This window comes from Amphibalanus amphitrite, unplaced genomic scaffold, assembly GCF_019059575.1.
Source record: "Amphibalanus amphitrite isolate SeventyFive unplaced genomic scaffold, NRLGWU_Aamphi_draft 000197F_arrow, whole genome shotgun sequence".
NCBI lineage: Eukaryota > Metazoa > Arthropoda > Thecostraca > Balanomorpha > Balanidae > Amphibalanus > Amphibalanus amphitrite.
In genome coordinates this window covers 465,898-485,197 of record NW_024881692.1, presented here as the reverse complement: position 1 = coordinate 485,197, position 19,300 = coordinate 465,898, and the positions used below count along the sequence as shown (strand labels likewise).

General features: G+C 48.3%; 2 protein-coding genes across 4 annotated transcripts in view; one reads left to right on the top strand and one right to left on the bottom strand.

Annotated features, from left to right (window-relative positions):
• LOC122384736 (cerebellar degeneration-related protein 2-like) overlaps positions 1-19,300 on the bottom strand; it is a 94,426-nt gene that overhangs the window by 2,960 nt on the left and 72,166 nt on the right. For all 3 annotated transcript variants that reach the window (XM_043372439.1, XM_043372441.1, XM_043372440.1), the window contains 5 exons: positions 17,357-17,469; positions 4,372-4,520; positions 1,546-1,699; positions 485-619; positions 113-210 (listed from right to left, as the gene is read on the bottom strand). In XM_043372439.1, the coding sequence (XP_043228374.1) occupies positions 113-210; positions 485-619; positions 1,546-1,699; positions 4,372-4,520; positions 17,357-17,469 (649 nt within the window). The remainder of the gene's footprint in view (positions 1-112; positions 211-484; positions 620-1,545; positions 1,700-4,371; positions 4,521-17,356; positions 17,470-19,300) is intronic.
• LOC122384738 (protein N-terminal asparagine amidohydrolase-like) lies at positions 11,904-13,999 on the top strand. The gene has a single exon (XM_043372442.1). It carries the CDS (start codon positions 12,049-12,051, stop codon positions 12,982-12,984), a length of 936 nt encoding a protein of 311 aa, XP_043228377.1. The 5' UTR covers positions 11,904-12,048; the 3' UTR covers positions 12,985-13,999.

Sequence of the window (19,300 nt, the reverse complement as noted above, 5' to 3'; positions counted from 1 at the left end):
CCCAAGGAGCAGCCTTGCTTTAACCTATAAGCAACCCGATAGCAATTTCTAGCGACCGCCACAGAGGAGCGAGTCCAGCCTAGTTGGGAGGCCTGCGCGAGAGAAGCCTCACCTGTGCTCCTCCAGGGCGTGCACCTCCTCGGCCAGTGTGTGCAGTTTGACGCTGCGCTCCCGCAGTGCCGCCATCTCGTGTCGTAGTTCGGAACATTCCTGTGGGAACAAGAGAATGATATTGTCTAACAAAAAATGAGCATATCATGCATTGAAAAAGAGACAGCTAGATAGCTATAAGTTAAACAGGCTATGATTAAAACATAGCGCAGTTAAAACGGGAAATATGACAAGATGTCTTTAAAATACTGAACTCTTCCACTAGTAACTACTCTTCCCTTAATAAACTGAGGATAAATAAAAAACGAACAAAGTCTTAAACTACTGCCAGCTCCCTGTTCGACCCTCTCACCTCCCTCCCCAACCCTCTCACCTGCTGGGCGGTGGCCACCTCCATCTCTGCCCACTGTCTCCGCTCTCTCTCCTTCCTCTCCCTCTCCCTGACCTCAGTCAGCTGCTGCTCCAGCAGCGTCACCCGCTCTGCCAGCTGGTCCGAGGTGCTGGGGACCTGGCGAACGTAGCAAACGGTCAGATAAGTCAGAAGGGTCGTGGCAGCTGGGGAAAGGCGAGATGAGGGGGGAAGGGAAGGGAGGTTCGGGAGGGGCCCGACTGGAGAGTAACGAGGGGGGGGGGGGCAAGTCACTTTGGCTTAGAAGAGGTGCTTGCACTTAGTAACTTGGTGGGAAGTACAACTATTTAGTAGCACTTGGTAGCATTATACATATGAAATATGGATAACCTAATCGTGCAACAAATCTATTATTCACTGTGTTTATTTCTCTCCCGGGGCGTATTGAAAATGAAACGGAACCAATTCATAGTTTGTACTTTATTTACAGCCGTTAACCAATCCCATCGTTTTTCACTGCAGGAAATGATGCGTGGGAGAAACTGAAGGAAAAAGAGCTATCGTTTCCCGCCAGCCGATAGTATCAGCTGGCTGGTGCCATCCGTGAACGGGGTACTGTCGTGCTAGCCAGTCGGCTGTCCCTGGGCTAATTGGACGGGGAAGCATTACATCAGCGATGTTACGGCGATTTAACGCCATCAAATCCGGCTTATACATAAAACATGAGACGGCAAGACATGGGAAACTTGCATGTCAGATAAAGCTTTACTCGACATTCAGCACCTAAGACACATCTATTAGTGCTTCAGTGAACTACTTAGCAGTTTTTCGCCATTTCAACATTCATAATTTATATTGAAGCTCAGATTAGAGACGGTAAGATTTTTGCTAAAATGATATCGTTTCACTCACTGTAACACGAGCATCCCTTTTCCCTAATGCCTATCTATGTTTACTTGCCCCTCCATATCCGTCTCATCCCAGACGATCTATCCGGTACTGACCCTCGTTTCGCTGTCCCCCTGTCCATCCTCGTCCCTTTATACCCGTCCTTGTCCCTTTATTCCCTCCTACCCAGTACTGACCCTCGTTTCGCTGTCCCCCTGTTCGTCCTCGTCCCCCTGGCCGGCTGCGGCGGCTGCGGCAGCTCGGTAGGTCCGCTCGGCAGCCCGCAGCTCGTCCACCAGAGTCTGTAGTTCGGCGGTCCGTTGCTCCAGACACTCGACAGACTGGGTCAGACTGTGGGCAAGGGGAGAGGGAGGGTCAGCTACATGGCTCACATACGAGAGGTGAGCCAGAGGTGCACACAGAGATCGCAACAGCAACGTAAAAGGGGTTCCAGACAACGCCAAATAGTTTACAGAACATCGCTGTTACCAAATGGTGTCCAGTCCACCACGTGACCAGGATTTTGCTCAGGGAGGGGCCACAGGTCGCGGCCTAGTGTCGCACCCCCTCCAAAAAGGAAAACTCCTCGGATTTGGACCACTATTTTTGGGGGTGTGGTGCAGCTGTTTTTACTTATTTTTATTTTTTATTAACTTGTATTTTATTTCTCGCCTTCAGGGGGGCATGGCCCCCGTGCCCCCTCCCCCCTTTGGCTACGTCTCTGTCAAAAAGTCTATCAGCAGCCGGAACAGGCACTAAATCACATGTTGGAAATGCAGTGTTCTAAGATTAACAGCCAAGGTCCATCAACTGAGCGACTCCATTAGCTCTATTAATCAACCATTGAGTTCGACTTCCACTCCGATTACCGCCCACCCCACAACGGATGCTCCGGAACTGATAGATACATCACCATTCCACGATGGAATGTAGCCCAGTTTTCGCAGTAGGCGGACACCCCATCATGAGTCGGCTGTCTTAGGTCAGAGTGCACGTCGTTTTGGGTCTCGGGGTCGACCAATAACCTCCCATTAACGACTGAGGTGGTCTAAACGGTAGCCGCACAGTTATCTATCAGGGTCATGGGTTTCGCATGAGTGGGTGGCGGTGGCCGGTGGCGGGCAGTAGCGAATATTCTTGACAATAGTGCGCTACTGCAGGTGAGGAATGGATGGTCAGACTGATGTTTGTTTTAGCTTTAGGGGTGGCTGGTTCCTAAATTTGGCCAACATATGGGGTGCGCGGTACACGGCAGCAGCCTCCTGCAGCTAGCAGCTCTCCAGCAGTTTATTTGCAGCTCCCGTGTCCCGCGATGACTATATACTGTCATGACATCGTAATGTATCTGACTGCCCAACACTAACAACTCATGTACTTCGCTGAGCTGCCGCCATAACTAACACCGTAGCAGGGCTGACCTGACATCATACCCGTGAGAGTGTGCTCACTCGTCGGGTGATGAAGAGAGCGGGAGGTGAGCGGGAGGTGAGCGGGCGGTGAGAAAATGTGAGTGCTGATGAGACACCGGATGGACCGCCCACGCCGTGTCGGGCCGTCAACCACTGCCTCTCCCTCCCACGCCAGAGTACAAAGGACACCCTGATCATCTCCGTCCCGCCTGATCCGCCAACGGAAAACGCAGCGCTCTTAGCGACAGTTTACAGCGAACATAAACAGAGCCCCGATATGTTTATCTCCTCGCGACTGGTGCTTGCAAAAACTGAGCGCTGGGCGCTGAGGCAATCAGAACTTCAGCTGATTTCGCCGAAAACGTATAAATTGTGTCCAAGGGTCAACAGCAGTATATATGTTATCGTCGCATTTTTCGGCTGTAAGGGTTTCCAAATAGACTTAACTGACGGTCGTTTCTCTGCCGTCGAGAAGAGCCAGATCAGAAGCGAACCAAACACCGTCAGACAGCGCCGGACATCATGTCAGCAATCAGCTAGCAGCTCGGGATTGACCCAGGTGTTAGTTCAGGTTCATGAGACAGAGTACATAAGGCAGTACAAGACAGAAGCTAAACGTCGTGAGACAGCATCGGACATTAAGTTAAAGGGACTATCCCACCTTTAACATGGGGTTTGAGTTGAGATAGCCAAGTTTGCGGCGAGGTTCAGAAACCACTATCTATCTAGGTTGCAACCCCCGCAGCCTCTTGGTGTTGAAGAAATTCGTTCCCTTCATTTGAAAATGGACCTTGCGCAAGGCCCTATCTTCAACATGGAGCGACCGTTAGTGTGACGTCACCTTGTTTAGTCATTCTGATTTAAATGGGTTTGTTCGTTGAAAAATCGCTTAAAACTTGGTCTGAACTTTGTTGTGGTGCCTACAGAGTAAAAAGAATCAGCTTTATGACAGTAATGTGGCCTGGGGAAGGAGGTAATTTTGGGCTGTGACGTCACATATTTGAAAGTTTGTGTTTGGAATATGGGAAGCCTAAGATGTTTAATGAAAAATAAATGCCAGAACCGTGTTCCTGGTCATCCAATCTATAAAGTCGGGCACAATTTAACTGGTTTTAACAACATTTTAGAAGGTGGGATAGTTCCTTTGACCCACGGCGAGGCAATGAGCCAAACTCCGGCTAAACGCTCCCGGCTCCCGCAGACAGCGTGATAAGCGGAGCTGCAGAGTCGCACCAGTCGCCATTTGGCTCTGCTAAATGGTCCTAAATAGCACACTAAGTGATCTGAAGGTCACTAGGAGAAGCGAAGCAAAGCGTGATAATGCGTATTGGGTGAAGTTACGAGGGTAGGACTAGGGCCTCTGTATTTCGAAATGGCTCCAACATAGTTTCCACAACGATATTGGGAAATGGAAGGCAATTAGTAATCAATAGATCACACTTGACAATGAAAATCTACATGTAGATTTTCATCTTAAACGTAGAAGGCAAACTGCAAATCATCTAAAAGCTGGTTTGCAAATGTCAAACGACTTGTCACTTTTAACTGAAGAGTGTAACTACCGTGTGATCGAATCAGACCAAGTGCGCGCCTGTCTCGCGCGAGCAGCCTCACCTTCGGATGCGTTTTTTGTCTCGGGCGCTGTCGTCCTGCAGTCGCTGGTTGGTGACCTCCAGCTCCTGAATGCTGACCTCCAGCTGTTCGTACACCCGCAGACGGGAGTCGTTCACCTCACGGAGCGCCACCGACTGTTTGCTCAGGTACTGTGGACAGAACAGGGACAGGTGTGAACGGAGCTGAACCAGGGCATGAAAACAGGCTTCACATCACAGTTCACTATACGTCACTGAACAAATATAAGATAAGGATGTCAACATACCGAGTCTACAGATTATTAAACGCATTTCCATAAAGCTTTGCTTGGAAGGAGAAAATCAGCAATTTGTAAGTACTCTAATGAAACTACAAAAGGTCACGACTTTGTAATCGCATTTCGCTCCTAGGTAATTGTGCAACTCGATAATTACTAAAAGTATCCTTCGTATCCTGAAGAGAATCCATTTTTCAAAAACCAAAATGGAAACCCACGGCTTTTCCCCGTAACTCCCTCTATTCGCTTCACTCCCTGCCAAGCGTTGAAGTGCTACGGTGCGTCACCGAGACATTTACAACGCAGTGCACCGTGTGAACGTCTCCGGCGCCGCGCCAGAAGCGGAACGGCGCGCCGCTCACGCCGCATTCCGCGCGTCCGCGCCGCGGAACGTCACCAGTTGACCTGGCTGGCAGGCTGGCGCGGACGCCCGTCGGCGACGAACCGCTATTGAGTCACACGGGCGTAGGCATTCCGTCGCGGAACATCGGGTCGCGAGGATCCCGACCACAAAACATGGAACGACGGAGATCCAGACTACGGTGACCTGCTTCCGGAGAAAAGTAGGAAAAGGCGGAGCCAACTAGAACGAGCTGACATGTCCTAAAGTGGCCACCTACTGAGCTGTCATTCCTGTAGATGGAACCGAAACAGATAGCAGAAAGGAACAACAGATGGCAGATAGAGAACGGACCAAAGAAAACACGTTGGCTTTGAGCCGATCTAAGGAGAAAATGTTTCTGCGCACAACAATAAAACAACACTGTTTTTTTTTGTGCTTGGCGAGTAGTGGAGCTAAAACGGCAGCCGGGAATAAGAGAAAAAGGGGCTCGAGCTATACGTTTAATCTACCACCATAGATAACATGAATGACCATAGTTTCATGTTATCTATGCTACCACACTTGCACTTAACATTTAAAAAGGATAACTCCCTTCTCCTATCGTCTCCTCTCTTCCCCCTCCTCCCTTCTCTCTTTCCCCCGTTCTCTTCATCTCTCTATTTTTCTCACTCCTCTACATTGCATGTCACCGAAATGTAGGGCCCTTCGACACGATCAGCGCACGTTTTATTCCATCCGTTCATCTTTACACCCTTATGAGACTCGAACGCGAAGACACGAACCGACACATGGCGATCACATAGCCGGCACGAGCCACATATATCGTGATGAAATCGTCGGCACGTTTTGACACCAACAAAATGGTGTTGCTCGGGCCGCTATTTCACCACGACTAAGGCCAGCACTACCCATTGCATGATTGTCACGAATAAGAATGTCAGCAGCATGGATCGAGCTTTGCAAAATGTTAGATGAGATCAGCATCGGTAATGGCTTCTTGCATGGTGTCAAACGGTCCACTCAGACTTCATAATTTGGTTGCAAAAAACATTGGCAATAATGTTGGGCTGTGCAGAGCTATTCGATTAATGTAGATACGTGTAAGCATAAGAAGTACAAGTGGGAAACCGATACATAACTCGACATACTGATAACTGGACTAGCAATTTCGCAAGGGAAAATGCGACTAGGTATAGGTAAGTCCACGGGCACTCCCATGACCTGTATTAGAGATACGTGGCAGTTACAAAATATCCACAAGTATGGATATATTTGTGAGATAATTGTGATGTCCTAAAATGTAGGTTCCTTGTGAGAACTCTACAATACGCATACGAAGTGCGTGTCGATGCTGCCCTTCCAACCAGCTATTGTCTTCTTGCCGATTCATGCAAATGTCGCTCCATTACAATTTACAACCATGCAATTTATTCCAGCAGTATTTCCCACCTCCCGGATCCAAGCACAGACAACGCTCCCTCCACACCATCTGGTGGTGACCTTGATAAACAGTGAGGCGTGGCGGCGGCCGGTGCACTTCCGTCCTGTCGAGGCGGTCGAGAGTCCGAGACATCCGCCGCTCGCTGGTTGTGTGACCAGGCGGACAGGATGGTGCCACGGACGAGACTGCACGTGGGGCATTCCACGTCAAATCGAACAAAAATCGGCTGTTTTGCAACCTACCATCAGCGATTTCATCATAAATTTGTGAGCGAGTTCCTGTGTCGCCCCGGACATTACATTGATGTTTTTTGCACATTCTGACCACAGGTCTTCTAAATATAGGGCATCAAATTTTTACAAAATGTTGCATCTTTATATTTTTGAACGACCATAACTCTGGTTGTACTTGTTTGATTTGAATGAAATAAACCTTACTGTTTAGGTAATTCTTAAGCATTTGTTTAGAATTGCATCGACTTAAATATATGGCCTTGAAATTTGCTTAACTCTGTTCTTAAGCACAAAAATTGAAATAGCAAAAAACACGCCACCTTCGATTTGGCTCATTTTCATATATTTTATTGCCTACCATATTCTTAACAACCTGTGAAAAAATTAGAGTGGGCCATTCATAAGTTTTGAAGAAAATGGCACATATGCAAACGTATGTTAGCACGCGCAGTGGAGGGGGAAGAGTGAATTTCGCCCCACCCCTCCTGTTTTTCGCCAATATCTCATAATATTGATGCGAAATTAATTATGGCTACCTGTCCAGAATTGAATTGCACATCTCATCGTGCAAGCAATAAGAAAATCGGTTCACAACTGTTCTAGTAATAGCGGTGTAAAGTGAACATCCTGTCGCCGCGGCGACGCGGCGACCCGGCAGCCGGCGCCGACCGCTACGCGCCGCCTGAATTGTAGACTGTGCCGGGACGGAACGGAACGGTTCCGTCTTTACATCGCGCTCCTTACCGCTGATTACGTTCGATTCGCGTCAAATTTTGTGAGAAGACTAAGAAATGTACAGGCAATCTTATGGTGAAAGAATTCTGAAAATAGGTTGGTAAACAATTGAAATATGAACGTGTAAACACAAAATTGTGACTGCTGCGTTTCCCGCGTCGGCCGATCCCGCCTCAGCCGGCGACATGTTACTCTTAGCAGAACTCTAACTGCCATATTTATTATCGGATTAACTAGAAATTCCCCATACATACTCAAAAATGTATGTTCTTTCGTATAGTGAAGATCAAAAGACGTGAAGATATCGTTGCGTGATAATGTTTTCGTTGAATTTATTTCATGATGCATTTCCACACGGCTCAAAATTCACCGCAAAATACCGTTTGCCTGAGACTTTTTACAATGGAACGTGAATGCTTGACTACGATGACTATGCATTTCCATTCTCGCAGAGTTTGGGATATCACTAATCAGCAATCATTCATTTCAGAAAGTGTACACAAGCAAGCATGTCTTGACTCTGTCTTTCAAGGTCACGCGCGATTGCGTGATGTTGATGCATGAAAATGGCGTTTGCCGCGAAAGTTATCAATGGCCCACTCCAATTTTTTCACAGATGGTTAGGAACATTGTGAGGGACATAATATGTAAAAATTACTCAAATCGAAGGTGGCGTGTTTTTTGCTATTTAAATTTTTCTGTTTTAATTCAAGGTCAAATGCATTTCAAGGTCACTTCAATTTAATTTTATAATTAAAAATCAAAGCCTTATCAATTGCCTACAAGACCCTGTTAATATCATTTTGATACCAGAAAAGGAACCAGAGTTATAAGCATTTAAAAAAATGATGTGTGGCATTTTTGGCTATATTCGATGACCTATATCTCGGCGATACGTTATCAAATTTCGAAAATATTACACGTAACTCAGTTTTGCACCATGCCCAGTCTGCCTACAAATTTTCAGAAAAATCGAAGGGGATGACGGATTTCGGTGTTTGATTTGACGTGGAATGCCCCACGTGCCAGTAATGGCCAGGCAGGGGCGCACTCAGGCACACAGGGCACGGGGATGAGCGCGCTTAGAGGGAGAGAGCCGAGAGGCTGCCATTTGAGCAGTGGAAGGTACGGGACGAGTCACGGAAAGCTATAATAAAGCCTATAATGGCACAGTAAATACCCATCAGTGCATCCCGTGCACTATGATGCATGGTAAAATCACGCGAAAAAGAAGAGCATGAATAGCGCAAAATCCTTGACGTGAACACACTTGACGTGTCCTTCCGTGAAAGCGCTTCACGTTTTCTGATTTCTGATTGTTTTCTTTGCTGCGCCAAAAAATGTGAGTAGGTATAGTAAAGCCATGTAAAGCCATTGAGTGAAGCTGATACACGTTTCTTTCTGTCCGGTTAAAGTCATAACTAGCAAGAGATTGAGTGCAAAACACTGTTGCTAATTCTTCTATTATGTAACGAAAACGTGTAAAGCCCTCAATGATAAGATCCTCTGCACGTCTTATCCATTGAATAGCACCGGGTGACCTTGGTTCAACCTGTACCCCCGACCCTCAGATGACTGCACTGCCCCCCCCCCCCCCCCCGCCCGCAGCGAACTGCACCGTAGAAGCACTAAGGCATGACCGAACAAGTGGTGAGGAGCGTGACTTGAGCACGGAGACGTGACGGGTAACGGCAGACGGCAGACGAAGGACGAGAGACGGAGGGAGTGGAGATGGTAGACGAGAGACGGAGACGGCGTGAGGAGGGAACGAGAGCCGACCGACATGATGGGAAAGGAGACGGGAGGAGAGAGGTAGGAGACAACGCGAGAACGAGAGGGAGATGCGTGAACGGAAGAAGGATGACGGGACAATATAGACGAGAGACGGGAGAAGGGAGCCAAGAGATCAAACTATATGCCTAAATAAACTAACCAAATAAATCAAATATTTAGCACACCATTCCCGTTCTAATTTAAATATGCGAGACTACGCAGAACGCTGTCTAAAACTATGTAGCGCTAAGATGTCAAATGAAGCTTTACAACCATTCACAGTCCACTCACCCACCTACATACATGCGATTTGTCAGTATCACTGCCCCTATGCCATCAGTCACTTTGTCCTTGGTTGTGCTCTCTGACGGCCATGTGACAGGGCGAAGGTTCATGCCCTCATGCCCCTCATGCCCGCATGGCATGCCCGCAAGTCTAAAAAATATCACCTTTGTTCCGCCCTGGCCGTTCTACATTTGCCAAGTCTAGAAAAAGGCAGTTCTGAAAACCGCACTCATTAGGTTCGGTCTGATTGTTGAGTGACATATTGGCTCCAAGCCCAATACTAACAGTAGGGATAGCGTGGACTGAGCAGAAAAGAGCTGTTTGGGAAAACATCGCATCTCAGAGTATATCAGTGGGATGTGGAAGAGAGCAGGCAAAACCGTCAGCAATGATCCTAAAATACGGTGATGAGAAAATGTTCGCAGCAAATTCTGTTTATAGGAAATCCCACGAAGTTTGTCGAAGATATTCTATCTTTATACACATAAAAAGTTGTAAAACCATGATTTGCTGCACGGTTTGGGACGCGGGACAGTGTGACTTCAGAACCCTTTTCAAGGGATCTGCATGCAGCTTGTCCGAAGAATCCTGTATAACAACGCATTTGTTTACTGAGGATCATGTCGACACTCAACTTCAGAGCCGAGCAGCGTCGGATCAGCCGGTGCACAATAAACAAAGTGCAGGAAGCTGTCACTGCGAGTCACCAAGTCACTACAGGCACAAGGCACAACGGGAAAAACATCTGTCCAGCAGACACTGAGCTGAGAGACAGCAGCTGGCCCTCTCAATGTCAGCGGGCGGTGTTGTTTTTTTGCTCGTACATATGTTTGGTACACATGTGGAGCACAGCGAGCTGAACGACTGCGGATAAGATCTGACGCTAAAGTGGCCTCGCTACGTCCCTCCGGCGTTGGCAGGTCTGATTTAGATGTCGGCCAAATAAAACATTGCGTCAGTTTTGCCCCAAACTTAGAACCACGCCGAATCACGTTGATTTACTGACAAAAAACTAAAAGTGTGAGAAGATCCATGCTCTTAATGATAATAAAGTAAAAACCCAAAAAGCAGATTAGTTTTACCAGATTCATTGAAGCATACTACTCATTGCACAATGGCCAAGCCGTCCCTCTTCAATGCATAACCACTGCCATTTTATCATTGGGTACGGCCACTGAACTGGTACGGCTTTATATTATCCAGCGCCATGCTGGTGGGGGGGGGGGGGGGGGGCTGGATTTCCACGCCCTTCTGGGGGGAGGGTGTTTGAGCAGCCCCCTCCTTCGTCTAACTTGGCTCCTGCAGGCTACGTAGCGACACACGGTAAGGGGAATTCATAAAAACGTCCAACATAGGGACGAAAACAATTCGGGCGTTTATTAGGTCAGGTCAAAGGTCAGGTCACCAGAGGTTATCAAAGGTAAATGTTGCCTAGTTCAAACATTTCTCGAAACATCAGCACATACCTCGAGAACCAATGGAGTTACAGCGCTGCGGAACAGAGCATACGTAAGCCCTTGTAACCCTCTTTCCAGACTGTGGCATCAGATTTGACCTCAGGTCAAAGATTTAGCCTCCAGAGGGCAAAAACTGAAAAACAGCCGTTTTCGAGAAAAAAAAAACTTCAACAACTTTTGACTCAAGAGAGTCACGACATTACTTTGGCCAGCATCGTATTTCTCTCGTCGAGACGCGTCGAATGAACTATAAGTCAACATTGAAAGGTCAACTTGACAATTTTACCTCAGGTCAAGGTCATGACCTAACCGAAAAAGGTCATGCTGCATATCAGTCGATCCATAGCGTCGAGCCGAACACATCTAAGGCGCTTTAACCGCTCCTAGCATGCCTCTATCAGAGGTTGCAAGCGAAAACCCGTTAGACCCCATTCGTGACCTGAGCTGACCTCAGGGGCATAACGAGGGGTGTCACGGGTGTCATTTTCCAGTTCAGTGTGTCATATTCACTTGTAATTATGTGTTTGGAAGTGTTGAGAATAATGTTTGTCCAAAAAGGGGCGCATTTCAATTTTCTCCCATTGACTTATGATGGAGAGGTTTCAAAATTGACCTGACCTTTCACCGATATCTATATTCCAAGATGAACTTTTTGTACATATTGTTGCTTTTATCAACTGCTGAAAGTTTGAAAGTGATCGGTCACTCGGTGTAGCTATGACAGGCATTGCAACTTTCTAGGAGGTGAGGCCATTTAATGACGTGACCTGGTGACCTGACCTTGGGTGGCATTGGTCTGAAATTTTCACAGCAAGTGCAAAAAAGATGCATAATGAAGTGTACCAAAAATGGTGGCGCTCCGAACCGCCGTTACTGAGATATTCGCGAAAATCCGCAGGGGATTGTTCAAGCACCCAGCGGCGGCGCGGCGTCCCCCCCCCCCCTCCCCCAGCAGGTCCCGAGTTATCGGAACCACCGCCCACATGGAATGTCTGGTGTCGTCGGCTGAGCAGTGCGGCGGCCGACGGCCCGGCCGGCGGTGGTGTATTTCCGCGCTAGTCGGTGTCTGGTGCAAACAGGCGGGCAGCGGTCCGCCCCTGCTCAGCCGTGGCTCCAACTGCAACTGCTCCAACTGCTCCAACTGCAACACCAGGATGGTGCTGTGCATCGCGGGCACACCGATCGACACGATCCCGCAGGACTTGCGCACGCTGTTCCAACTGTACCCGCACCTGAAGGAGGGTGCTCGTCACCTCTGCAGCCTGCCTGCCAAGTGTGTCGGCCCGGCCGGTCTGCTGTACGTCAGCCAGCGCGAGCTGGCCGTCACCGTGCCGCACGATAGGAACGCCTCCGTGCTGGGTACCGACGACTGCACCACCTGTCACATGGCCGTGTTCCGGCATACAGCGTCCGGCGCCACCAGTCTCACTCATCTGGACTCCTGCGAGCACGAGGAGCCGCTGCAAACGATCCTTCAGCGCATCGCGGAGCTGTCCAAGGGCTACCCGGCCGGACGAGTGCAGCTGCACCTAGTCGGGGGCTACAGGGACGGCCGCGGCGTCTCCGAGGAGGTTAGCCTGTCGCTTCTCAACGCGCTGTCAAAGACTCGGTACGAAGTGGACCTGGTCACCTGCTGTCTGGGCGAACTCAATACCATCACGAGGGACGGCATGAACTGGCCGGTCGTGTACGGCGTGGGCGTCACCGTGGAGACCGGCGAACTCTTCCCAGCATCATTCCCTGACAAGGGTCCAGAGATGGCGCTCCGGCATGCGCGCTTCTACACCGGCGGACACCAACAGGTTTTGGATATATACGACTGCCAGCAGGGCTTGATGCGCATCGGCCCGTTCAACTACGAGCCGCTGCGCAGTGTCGACCTGTGGCTGCGTCAGAGTGACGAGGTGCTGCTCAAACACCTCTCAACCAGTCCCGAGGTCGAGCCGCCGCACTTCGCCACGCAGGCGCGCGCCTCACTGAAGTACATCCAGGAACATCCGTTCCCGGCCAGTACCATCTTCCCGGACGGACGTCCGCATTACTTCCGCAGGGACCAGCTGTCCAGCCAGTGGGTGCAGCTCAGCTCCTGATCCAGGTCCGCCACTGATCCAGCTCCTCTAATAATCCAGATTCACTACGGCCGGCCCAAAGACCTGTGGGGCCAGCGCGTGGGTGCAGATCGGCTACTGATGCCCAGCCGGCACACGACCAGCCGTGGCGACTTCTGGACCGGGCTCCCGCCGTCCAGCAGCACTGTGTATTGTTAGCTGTTGCTGTTAGATGTTGTGTGCGACTTGTGATACGTGATAAGCCTGACGCGATAAGCCTAATCGCCGGCCGGCAGCGGTGGTTGATATTAGCGATGGCCGCCAGCGCTACGGTCGTCGCCAGTGGCCTGAGGCACAGGGGAAGCACCTAATTCCAGTGATGACTGCGTTCCGGGGAACCGTTGAACACGCTGCGCCAACGGTCCTCTGCTCCCTTTGTAGGGCCAAGGAAATGACCTTTTTGTGCAGTGTGCTGATAGACGCAGAGTATTTAATGTGAGCAGCAATGGTCTAGTACCTATTGGCAACTATGAGTGACTCAAGATGACTGCAGAATAACACAATTTCGATTTCGATGTATAAATATCACGTTGTTGTGTTATCATTTAGGGTAAGCTTTTTATAAAAAAAAATAAAAAAATACCTCTTATGAAACGGGACTGTGTGTTCATAAAAAGAATGTCGAGTATCGACTGCTTTTTTCGCCTCGGATCGTCCTCAGATGAATGAATCCGGCGATTTCATGAAAATTTCCCCGGTCACAACCTTGCTCTGCCACTTGTCCAATCATGTCCTGGCTAGGTGGCCGAACAGTTTACGATAGCTCTATCAGGCGCTCCAAATCTCTTCATGAAAAAACAACAAAGTTTCGTTCATTTCTCGCACTGCTATCTGGCAGGAGCCAGGAATACATTTGATAAGGGACAGATAGCGACAATGGGTCGCGGTTATTGGAATTTTCAAGTAAGCGGTATCAGGTTTCGATACGGCTTATCTGAACGACATTGTCCATTGGTGAAATGCCGGCGCCTACCAATTCAAGAGAAGCGACATAGCTTGAACTCAACAATGGGCCCTAACAAATCCAATAGAGTGGCCGTCCTATACCGGTTATATTGAGTTAAGGGCCCGATAGTGATAGAGCCATCATATATCGATTTAGAGGGCATGGTTATACGTCATGGTGTCAAACGCGAGGGACAACTATGAATAATTAAAAAATATACAGGAGCCATTTGATGGCATTGGTTTCCCTGGCCAGTTGTTGTAGAGAGCTGGTGCTTTGTGAGTCGTGAGCAGCCACTGAACAACAGCCCAATATTAAATTATCCACCCAGAAGACATGCTTGTCTTCCCAGTGCCCACTATTAAAGGGACTATCCCACCTTTAACATGGGGTTTGAGTTGAGATAGCCAAGTTTGCGGCGAGGTTCAGAAACCAGTAACCACTATCTATCTAGGTTGCAACCCCCGCGGCCTCTTGGTGTTGAAGAAATTCGTTCCCTTCATTTGAAAATGGGCCTTGCGCAAGGCCCTATCTTCAACATGGAGCGACCGTTAGTGTGACGTCACCTCGTTTAGTCATTCTGATTTAAATGGGTTTGTTCGTTGAAAAATCGCTTAAAACTTGGTCTGAACTTTGTTGTGGTGCCTACAGAGTAACAAGAATCAGCTTTATGACAGTAATCTGAGTAATGTGGCCTGGGGAAGGAGGTAATTTTGGGCTGTGACGTCACATATTTGAAAGTTTGTGTTTGGAATATGGGAAGCCTAAGATGTTTAATGAAAAATAAATGCCAGAACCGTGTTCCTGGTCATCCAATCTATAAAGTCGGGCACAATTTAACTGGTTTTAACAACATTTTAGAAGGTGGGATAGTTCCTTTAACCCGCGCCCCGTTGGGCTGCCGAGCAACGCGCCCGGTTGGGGGGCCATTTTGGCCCCCCCCTAAGATCTCGAGAACCACGCAACATAGCGACAAGCGGTAAACGGCGTTGGATAGCCCCAACGGGGAACTACCTTGTGACCCAATTTTATTGACCTAGGTCAAACCGATGACGTCACAGGTCAGGTCAAAGGTCCAATTTTCACCGTTTACAGGCACTTCAAGAAATGCGTTTGTAAAATCGAGTAAAATGCATTTCATTGAAAATCATCGCTGGGGAAATGTTCTTCAAACACATATTTTGCTATTTGAGGTCACTGATACCAGGTCAGGTCACAGAGGTCAGTCACAATATGAAAGTTGTCGTGTGATACATGTTTATGGTCCATTTTACATGACAAATGCGATTATATGGGTCAGGCAGCCTTTGGGGCCAGCTTAGATCACGTTTTGGTCAAGGTCAGGTCAAGGTCAGGTCAAGGTCAGGTCAAATTAGGTCAAATTTCAAAGTTGATATTTTTGCATAAAATGGGTATCGAATCGATGCAGCTCGTCACGGGGAGTTCAATGGTGGTCTTTGTTTTGCCGTACGTGGTCTGGAATCGCTAAAAATTGAGTTCAAAAATTTGACGTCATCATTTTTGAACAGTTTTTTCGCTATAACTTGGCCAAAAACGAGATATCGATCTGAAATTTGGTATGTATATAGAAGAGCGCTGGGACTATCACATATATTCCGGTTTTTTTCGAAATTCGGAAAAATTTTGGATTTTTTCAAAGTTTTTCTAAAAAAATCAATTTTTTGATTTTTTTTTTGGTCAAAAACCAAAAATTTTGAAAATCCGAGATAGCAGTTTTGTAGCGCCGCTTTTTGTCTACTAGACCATATAAAGAACTTTGAAATTGCTTGATAACTGTAGATTGGTGAGCGTTTCAAGATTGCATGTTTTTTGCTCATTTTTGCTCGAACATGACCTCAGTTTGACCTCAATAACTCCTGACCTAAGGTGACCTAAGACTTGAAATTTGGTGTGAAGGTGTCAAATTGATGCCTGGGAAGGTACTGAAAATTTGGCGGCGCTGCGCGCCGCCATTTTCTTGCTATTCAGGAAAAACCACAGGGGGGGGGCCAAAATGGCCCCCCCAACGGGGCGAGGGTTAACCCGCGCCCTGCTGGGGGGGTTTGAACACCCCCCTTGTGGTTTTTCGCGAATATCTCAAAAACGGCGGCGCCGAGCGCCGCGGTTTTTGGTACACCTTATCATACATCAATTCTACACATGTTGTGAAAATTTCAGACCAAGGTCATTCAAGGTCAGGTCACCAGGTCACTTGAAGTGACCTCACCTCATAAAAAGTTTCAATGTTTGTCATAGTGACCGATCGCTTTGAAACTTTCAGCGATTGCTAAGAGCAATAGCATGTACAAAATGTATATCTCAGAATTTTGATGTCAATGACCTAAGGTCAGGTCAATTTTGCGACCTCCCCATTATAAGTCAATGGGAGAAAATTGAAATACGCCTCTTTTGGACGAAAGACATTATAAACACTCCCAAACACCGAATTACAAGTGGTTTAGACACACTGAACATGAAAATGGTGTCCGTGACCCTTGTTTATGCCCTGAGGTCATCTTAGGTCACGAATGGTATCTAACAGTTTTTCGCAAATAACTTTTGATAGAGGCATGCTAGAGCGATGAAAACGCCTTAGATGTGTTCAGCTCGACCATACGGATCGACTGATATGCAACATGACCCTTTCCGGTCAGGTCATGACCTTGACCTGAGGTCAAATTTTCAAGTTGACCTTTCAAGGTCAAGGTATAGCTCATTCGATGCGTCTTGACGAGAGGAACACGATGCCGGTAAAAGTAAGCTCGTACAGGGCTTGGGTCAGAAGTTATTGCAGAAAAAACTGTTTCCGAAAAAAAAATCGGCTATTTTTGCAGTTTTTGCCCCCTGCAGGCAAAACCGTTGACGTTAGGTCAAATCTGAGGAAATTGCTCAGAAAGGGCGTTAATAGGGCTATCGAATGCGCTTTTCCGCGGCGCTGTAGCTCTATTGGTTCCCGAGTTATGCGTTGGCTTCTTGGAAATTTTCGACATTTGACCTGGAAATCGGCGAAATTTTGCCTTCAATGACCTCTGGTGATCTGACCTTTGACCTGACCAAAAAATTGACTGAAGTGATTTCCTAATTATTTTTGACGCTCTTTCGAACGCCGCCTTCCGCGTATCACTACGTGGCCCAGGAGCCGAGTTACAAGGGGGGTGTTCAAACACCCCCCCCCCCCAGCAGGGCGTGGAAATCCAGGACCCCCAGCCGGGCGCGGGTTAAATACGCAATTAATTTATTGACTCAGCAGTCAAAGAGTCGCCTCCAGTGACCCCTTACCTCTATGTCCTAGCTCTGCTGCTTCAGGTCGCAGTGACTCCAGTAACCAGTGCCTCCTTACCTCTATCTCCTGGCTTCAGGCTGGAGTGACTTACTTTAGTGACACCAGTGACTCCAGGGACTCCTTACCTCGATTTCCTGGCTCTGGTCGTCGATGACAGTTTGCTGCTGCTTCAGGCCCGTCTCCAGTTCCTTGTTCCTCTCCAGAAGAGTTTTGCCCAGCTCCGCCGCCAGCTGCAGGTCTGCAAAAAAAGACAAAAGAATCGTGAATAATTACGTGGATATACGTCTAACTGATAGAACATTCACTGATGAAACAAACATTCTGAAAGAGCCTTTAAACTGGTGCAGTGCGTTAGGAAAAAGGAGCTTACTCTCTATCAGATATCCTATGAATCAGCAGCCACGTGAATAGCCCGCTGATAAATCGCAATTGATCAGGGGATCGGCCCACTTCGTCACTGCCATCATCACACACACCCGTCACACCCGTCACACCCGTCACATTCGTCCCAGCCGTCACATTCGTCGTTGTCACAGCCTGTCAGGCCGACACCGTCACAGGTGTGTGCTGTCATCGCGCGGTCTCCTTTACAGAGACGCCGTTTGTACCGGGCACACGCCTCTCAGGGAAAACCACACGGCAACACGCAGCATACCACAGCGCTGATTTGTTTGTCTACTGTGAGCAGGTGAATGTTCTAATACATAATACACACTGCGATATGTGTTAGGATAGGTAATGAGCTGCATCTTCACTGATTAATATTGCATTTTATTCGAAACTTGTATGATAAAAGTTAAAATTTCCAATGATCACCATTCAGATTACTAACATTCCAGACCAACATGTGCAGTATCTTGGTCACATGCTGGAGGTAGTTGCCGCCCCATACATGTAATATCGTGATGGAGTTTTGGTCCACACGTGTGATCCGTGATCGAGTTTCACTCAACACGAGTGACCCACGGCGGAAGTTCCGGTTCCCACGAATCCCAATCCCTTGGTCGAATTTCTGCCTGGACGGATGTAGCACCATGATGACAAGCTTCTCCCATTGATCGGGTTCCTTTCCAGCGTGTAACGCTTTAACTGGCTATTAGCCGCCATGTAGTTTCCCTCATGCATCTCGCTGGCCTGAAGGCTGGTCCGGCGGCTCCGTGGCGGTCCCAAAGTGTTCTAATCTTCCCCGGGGCATCTCGTGAGGTCTCACAGACACCCGTTTCCCAGCCGGCTGCCGACTTCACTCAGACTCCACCCCGAGGCTTTCCGTCGTGGGAGTCTAGCGGGAGTTATGCGAGCCAGCCACACACGAGCGAGGGCGGGGCTGTGCAAAAGTCGGACTGAAGTTAACGGAGTCAGGGGGAGAAAAATGCAGTTTCTTTGGCATTTTAACCCGGCAGTTGCTGGGGTATTTCGCCACCCACCGTTTGCTGGGGGGGGGGGGGGGCGTTAAACGCCCCCAGCCGATAACTCGAGAACCAATAGGCGCAGCGAAACGCACGAGGCGGCAAACGAAAGAACGCGACGAGACGCTTCAGATGAGTACTTTAAAGTTGAATTTTGAGGTCACAGGTCGGGTCAAGGTCAGGTCAAACACCTGAAATCGGGCTTTCAGTAGCATGGACTTCAGGACCTCGCAATGGGCGCCTCTCGTCATAAACTCTGTCAAAACGGTACTCAATCCATCATATAAGGCCTACAAGAGTGTCAGCTCCATGTAGGGGTCAGTCAAGCATAGGTCAGGGTCAAGGTCAGGTCAACCGGGTAGGCACATATCCCCGAAAATCAAAACTGATATTCGCAGCCTGTGACACATGTTTTATGGGTAATTTAGGGCGTAGAACACGATGGTGACATTCATTTTATCATATGTGTACGTGTTTGGCTCAAAAAGTTCAATTTAAGAAATTCATGTATCATGGTCGTGAAGTAGTCACGAGAAATTGCCAAGATTCAGTTCAAGATTTTGGAAAATGCGGAACGATAATCAATAATCGAAGATAGCCATTTGATTGTTCATGGTATTGGCAGTCTTATGGCGTTTACGGCATGTCTGTATGTCTATTGTG